The sequence below is a fragment of the Lissotriton helveticus genome, assembly GCF_964261635.1.
Source record: "Lissotriton helveticus chromosome 1_1 unlocalized genomic scaffold, aLisHel1.1 SUPER_1_unloc_17, whole genome shotgun sequence".
Lineage (NCBI taxonomy): Eukaryota > Metazoa > Chordata > Amphibia > Caudata > Salamandridae > Lissotriton > Lissotriton helveticus.
Window position 1 is genome coordinate 2,740,428 of NW_027611656.1, and position 7,540 is coordinate 2,747,967.

Sequence of the window (7,540 nt, forward strand, 5' to 3'; positions counted from 1 at the left end):
CTGTGAATGCTCACGTACTCACAAGTTAGGGTTCATTCACAAACTGACAAGGTGAAGCATGCGTGCGCTGCATTTACTAGTGTGTGATTCTACAAATGCAAAACATGTACACCTGGCAGCGATCACCTGACTAGTTTTGTTTTTAAACATTGTTGAAAGAGCTGCTTAGTCCTAAAAACTCCAACTCTTTGTGCATAAATAAGATAAGCTGCAAACAACTCATCTGGGGACACAGACAAGCCCACTGACACCAAGAGAGAAACAGTAATGATGGTTATTCACAGGCCCTGGTAAACCCCCTAGTCCTGCTCATCATAAAGGCCCATCTCACTCCTAAACATTCTTGCTTAACTATTCACAGGCATTCTGGCACACAACTTAGTCCGTTCATAATGGCCTTATGACTGCAAGCCACAGCAGTAGTGAGATAATACTGTGCCGTTAATGCAATGGATGCTTTCCAACACTGAAAAGACACTGGACACAATGTCCCCCTAGGGCCCGATTTATATTTAGGCGGATGGTTTATTCTGTCATAAATGTGGAAGGTGTCCCGTCCACCCTATTAAAAGTGCATTATATTCTGTGGCAATTGTAATAAAGCGGACGGGATCTGTCATGTTTGAAGCAATAACCTGTCCGATAAACTAAGAATCAGGCCCCATGTCTGCACCAAGTGTTGTAGAAGGAGCGAAAACCAGCATTATAGGAAGAGGGCCTAGGAGCAGATATAGTCCCAGAGGCACTGAAGCACCTACCTCTTTACTTCCTCTGTTTATACCTCATAAGCACCTACCTGTGCACCTGCTCTGTTTGTACCTCATAGGTACCTATATGTGCACCTCATCTGTTTATACCTCACCAGCACCCACCTGTGCACTATCTCTGTTTATAGCTAATAGGCCCCTTCCTGGGCACCTCCTCAGTTAGTACCTCCCAGGCGAGCTTCTGAAATTAAGCTTGTGATCAGTGTACTGACAACCATGGCCTCTTGACTATCAGGCCATTATCTGCATCTGCTGTGTGCACGCTTCAATTGTGTCCCCCTGCCACAGCTACTAATGAACCCTGTAGAGTGAGTACACAGACCGAGGGGAGTAGGGCGCTGAAGGACATGGAATGAGGTAAACCTGGATAAAAGAAAGATGGGAAGGGGGGAATTGTGACTTCACCTGTGGACAACAGACACCTCCTCCTGCTCTACCAAAGCCCTGTTGAGTCACAAAGTAGCATTGTGGCCTTCAGAAAGATCACAATAAGTCAAATATCTTGTAAATGCTGAAAAAGAAAAACAATTATTTATATGCACACATCTGTTGGATTGGGTTATATTTCAGTTAAATTATTGGTTGTGATGGATTCTCTATAAGGAATAAATGACTGATATCGTTGAATATTAATTTACATGATTTAATGTTTGTTTGCCATATCTGTGTGCGCAATATAAAGACGGGCCATTGGAATTAACCCCTCATTCTGTTTCACAGAAAACCCTGGAAGGAGCTGCTGATTGAAATACAACTGGATCTTAACTTTACCTACTTTAGGAAGAACTAAAGACTCACTTTTTAAGTTGTCTTTCAGGGCAGAATCAGTCAATAGTTCACGGTAGATGGATATATATTACGCTGATAGAAAATCCACCTCAACTCAGGATAATGCTCCAGTCTTCCAGGTTAGAATGATCTAGAAATGCTTGAACTATGTGAAAATGTGTTGAAGGTGACTTAGGGCTTTATTACGAGTGTGGCGGTCTTCCAATCGTACTACCACTGCGAAGGTACCAGGCAGACTGCCAAGCCCATTGTGAGCCCGCCGCCGGAATATGACCTAAATCCAGGGTGGGTGGGCGGTGCAGCAGCGGTCTCACGGCGGCTGTATTAGGCTCATTAGAGAGCCTTAACAGCATACCACCACCTTAAGACTGCCTGCAGCACGTTCCTGCACCATGTCATGCATGCCACTCTGTGCAGGAACAAGGGTGCAATTCCATGGGGTGGCGCAACATGTGCCCCCCGCATGCAACCCCAGAAGCAGAATCGGCCGGGGCCCTGTGAGGGCCCCCTTACCTGCATGTCCTTTATCCTTTTCATGGTGGGGTCCCGGCCATGAAAAGGGCGGTGAATATGCAGACCGTAATATGCTCGGCTATGTCGGCATTGGCACTGCCAACATATTCAGGGTGTTTGCAGACCGCCTCCACAGCGGGATCCTTGATCCTTGCGGGGTGGCGGTCTCAGGGCGGTCCCACCACCACACTCATAATACAGTAGTCAGACCGCTAGGATGGTGGCAGTTGGATCGCCACCGTGAGTACGGCGATCATGAGGGCCGTCGCACTCGTAGTAAGGCCCTTAATGAGCTGCATGGTAACGGCGGGAGTTGGCATTTGAACTGATCCAGTGTGAACAGGAAAGCATTGTGGAAAAAGGTGTCTGGAGTTACCTTTGTCATATATACTTCCTAAAGAGCTACCTTTGTCATGTATACTTCCTGAAGAGTTACCTTTGTTATACACTTCCTGAAGAGTTACCTTTGTCATACACTTCCTAAAGAGTTACCTTTGTTATACACTTCCTGAAGAGTTACCTTTGTTATACACTTCCTAAAGAGTTACCTTTGTTATACACTTCCTGAAGAGTTACCTTTGTTATACACTTCCAGAAGAGCTACCTTTGGTAGATACTTCCTGAAACTGAATTAAAGGCAGCGTTTCCTGATTCCTCTCTTTTTCCACAATCTGCTCTGTTTAAATGAAATCTTGTCCATGAGTATCTACCTAAAACTCTACCTGTAGCACGAGTGCTCTGTGGCTGCCCTTTCTTTAGTAAGTTACTCTGTGAATAATGGTAAATCACTGCCTTTTCAGAAGTAAATACAATGTGACATGTTCAACCGCAGTTTTAATGAAATATCCATGTATGGTAAAATGTTCCTTACTAAATTTCAAATATTGTAGAGAAGAGATGTCTTCTACAGCTGGTTAAATATTGTGTATTCACATTGTATTACATTTGCATTTAGTAATATTGCATTTCTTTACACCCAACAGAAAATAAGCCTTAAATGCACGGATTGATTATGAATAATAAAGATAACACATCAAACCTGCAAAAATTATCAAAAAAAAGGAGCTCCAAAAACATCAGTGCAATCAGAGGCAGATGACAGATCCAGGAAGACGCAGTCAAAGGCAATTCAGTGAGTGTCCGAGTCTGAGCTCTGCACCTCGACACCCCAAGATAAAGAAACGACCTCTACAAAATTAAGGCAACAAAACTGACAAACCACCTGCTGTATAAACAAGTGTGCAACACCAGCTTTGATCATGAGGCCTGTATGAGAGTTGGAGGAAGGTCTCGTGTCTATTTGGGATCCATAGCTTCAGCTTTGAGCTATTAGTAACATGAAAATGTTTAAAAAAGGTTGAAAACTTTGCTTTTTGTCCATGTTTGAAACAAACAGATTTGCTTTCTTTTCTGACCTGTGCTTTGCCCCGGACACTCATTGGAGTAGCTGTACACATTACAAGTCGCTTCATCATCATGATATGGCTAGAGCAGTGCTTCGCTATCTAAACTGGCAACAGACCAGCATTCAGTGCTCTAGGTGTATTGCAAACACTTTCTAGCCAAGCCACAGGAACCAGGGAAAAGCACAACGAAGTAGAGCCTAACAACTGAAGGCTAAAGGAAAGCGAAGATCTGTTCTCTGAAGTACAGAGTATTGTCCCAATTAGCACCTACCGGAAGGAAGATTAAGCTTTACCCGCAAGCATGCAAAGCCATTATCCAATCTAAAGATGCAATCACCCACAAGGAAGCCTTACTGATATTATGAATGTGTCAGGTATTTAGTGAGCCTGGTATTTTATTGTTAAATTGGAAATCAAGTGTCCAAAATATCACACATATACATGGATTGTGAAATTAACGCAAGTGGTTTATTAACTATGCTGACCCTTCAGGAAACACGGTCAGGAGAAAAGTCGTGCGATTCCACTGAATATGTCAAGAACTTTAGCAAATTAGAAACCATAAAAGAGCATCAACGAATACAAACAGGGGAAAAACCATACCATTGCAATGAATGTGTAAAGAGCTTCAGTCGGTTATCACTCCTCCAAACACATCAGAGAATACACACAGGGGAAAAACCATACCATTGCAAGGAATGTGGGAAGAGCTTCAATCACATTTCAAACCTCCACACACATCAGAGAATACACACAGGGGGAAAACCATACCATTGCAGTGAATGTGTGAAGAGCTTTTGTCGGTTACAAGATCTCCAAAAACATCAGCGAACCCACACAGGGGAAAAACCATACCATTGCAAGGAATGTGTAAAGAGCTTCAAACAAATTTCAGAGCTCCACACACATCAGAGAATACACACAGGGGAAAAACCATACCATTGCAATGAATGTGTAAAGAGCTTCGGTCAAATTTCAAACCTCTACACACATCAGAAAATACACACAGGGGAAAAACCATACCATTGCAGTGAATGTGTGAAGAGTTTCAGTCGGTTAGCTTATCTCCAAACACATCAGAAAATACACACAGGGGAAAAACCATACCATTGCAGTGAATGTGTGAAGAGCTTCTGTCGGTTACAGGAACTCCAAAAACATCAGCGAACACACACAGGGGAAAAACCATACCATTGCAAACAATGTGTAAAGAGCTTCAATCAAATTTCAAACCTCTACACACATCAGAGAATACACACAGGGGAAAAACCATACCATTGCAGTGAATGTGTGAAGAGTTTCAGTACGTTAGCAAAACTCCAAACACATCAGCGAACACACACAGGAGAAAAACCTTACCATTGCAGTGAATGTGTGAAGAGTTTCAATCAAATTTCACAGCTCCACACACATCAGAGAATACACACAGGGGAAAAACCATACCATTGCAAGGAATGTGTAAAGAGCTTCAAACAAATTTCACAGCTCCACACACATCAGAGAATACACACAGGGGAAAAACCATACCATTGCAAGGAATGTGTAAAGAGCTTCAAACAAATTTCACAGCTCCACACACATCAGAGAATACACACAGGGGAAAAACCATACCATTGCAGTGAATGTGTGAAGAGTTTCAGTACTTTAGCAAAACTCCAAACACATCAGCGAACACACACAGGCGAAAAACCATACCATTGCAAGGAATGTGTGAAGAGCTTCAGTCAATTATCAAGCCTCCATAGACATCATAGAATACACACAGGTAAAAAACCATACCATTGTAAGGAATGTGTGAAGAGCTTCAATCAAATTTCACAGCTCCACACACATCAGAGAATACACACAGGGGGAAAACCATACCATTGCAGTGAATGTGTGAAGAGCTTCTGTCGGTTACAAGAACTCCAAATTCATCAGCGAACCCACACAAAGGAAAAACCATACCATTGTAAGGAATGTGTAAAGAGCTTCAATCACATTTCACAGCTCCACACACATCAGAGAATACACACAGAGGGAAAACCCATACCATTGCAGTGAATGTGTGAAGAGTTTCAGTAAGTTAGCAGAACACCAAACAAATCAGCGAACACACACAGGGGAAAATCCATACCATTGCAGTGAAACAAATCTTTTAAATGCCATGAATGCTTGAAACGCTGTAGTCCATTATCTATCCTAAACAGGCATCAGCGAACACACGCAGAAGAAAAGCCTTCAAGTGCAATGTGAAGAAATTTAGTCAATTATCAAGCCTATGTAGACGTCAGCTTACACTCACTCTGTAAATACCGTACAACTGTAGTGAGTGTAGAAGTACCTTTAGGAAATCTTTCGCATTAAGGATTCATGCGTTAATGCACACAGAGAAAAAACCTTTGAGGTGTAGTGAATGTGTGAATATCTTCTGTCATTTATTAAACCTACGGATACATCAACTAACATACACAGAGTAAAAATGGGCACTGCAATGAATGTCAGAAGTGATTTTGTCAATTGCAAACACACCTGGGGTAAACCTTACAATTGCACTAAAAGTGTGACGAGCTTTTGTCAATTTCTGATCCTACATAGCCTCAGCGAGAACACACCTTCATTTAACTCACTTAGAAATAATCCTAGAGATGCAGTGAATTAAAAAAGAACTTAAGAACATCAACAATAATATTGACTCATCTGAGGACATAGACAGGAGCAGAACAGTGCAGTTATTGTGAGATGAAGGAATTACAGGAACAAGTATATAATCATGTGGGTTATTCAAATACCAGATGAATGAAGACTCAACTAGAAGAAATGAAGAAAACCAAAGATTTGTAGAATATTGAAAGTGTCTGTTCCCAGTGATTGTTCACTTCGGTACACATAGAAAAAACAACGTGATATAACAGGAAATCCACTGGGAGACTAGCTCAATGTGGAATAAAAGAAAAGAAACACTGGTGGTTTTATTTGGCGATGAAGAGTTACAAAGAAAAACATCCAAGTGTAGGGATGAATATGATTCTGCCTGCACACATTGCTATATTACGATTCAGAAAAGGGGGTGGTGATGAACAGAGTGTCTGCATTAAGCAGACCACTCTTACCCAGTCCAAAGATCAGGGCTTGATCCATCACCGTTATTTAGCTCACTGCCCCATCCCAGCTCAGAACCTGGCTATATTAGCATAAGTGAGTTAGTTGCGAAAACGCCATTTTGCTGCTTTTGCACATGACACTACATCTCTGTTTTTATAAAGACAAACTGCTAGCTTTTCCTTCACATGAGAACGGTCTGTTTTTCATATCTCTAGACTCACACTGTGACCTCAAGTCTGCACAAAGTGTTCAAGGTTAAAATAACAATGTATGCCGTTGATGCAGGTTGATCGGTCCACGCTCTAGACACAACACAAACACAGCTGCTCATTTCTGAAACTCAGGTGCTTTTAATATTGCACTGCATGCATGAGACTAGCACTTGGAAAAAACCTTTCAATCGACAAAGAGCTGTGCTGATCTGGGATATGATTCACTTCACCTGACTTTCGAGGTATGGGGTTCCCGGTTTTAACCTAGAGATCTTCTATTATTATAATACCTAGCTCCTAGCAAGGGGAGGGTGGTACACAAGGCGCTATAGACCTGGTTCCACTATCATTATAATATAATTTCTCCCTTTGTATTTTATGGAATTGTAACAATGTTGATTGTATTGATTTTATGCATCTTTTTAGTTATGTTAGCAAAGATACTGCATCTTAGAGCACGTAGTTGAAATAAACATTTTAAACTATACCATCTCTCTGATTGCTCACGTTGTGGACATTTATGAGAATAAAAAGAGTGTTCTTGATTCCTACTATTCCTGAGAGGTCCCAAAGTCGCTTGTTCATTGGTAGCTTCGCTGTAGTACGGAGAATGAATGAGACACTGTTGCTAGTCGGATAGAGGTTCTGGGCACTGAGGTGGATTTTTGGTACACCACAATACACTGAGGTCCTGGTTTCCTGTGCATAGTTCTGTGCATGAGCAGAATTCCCGCAACATGGCGCCCAAAGTCTTGATTAGCGCTCGTAT

At 41.9% G+C, this 7,540-nt stretch overlaps 1 protein-coding gene across 1 annotated transcript in view; it reads left to right on the top strand.

Annotated features, from left to right (window-relative positions):
• LOC144805644 (uncharacterized) overlaps positions 1–7,239 on the top strand; it is a 147,849-nt gene extending 140,610 nt beyond the window's left edge. Inside the window, exons 4-5 of the mRNA XM_078672161.1 lie at positions 1,585–1,675; positions 3,053–7,239. Coding sequence (XP_078528287.1) covers positions 3,917–5,518 — 1,602 coding nt within the window. The 5' untranslated portion in view covers positions 1,585–1,675; positions 3,053–3,916 and the 3' untranslated portion in view covers positions 5,519–7,239. The remainder of the gene's footprint in view (positions 1–1,584; positions 1,676–3,052) is intronic.
• Positions 7,240–7,540: the final 301 nt, after the last annotated feature.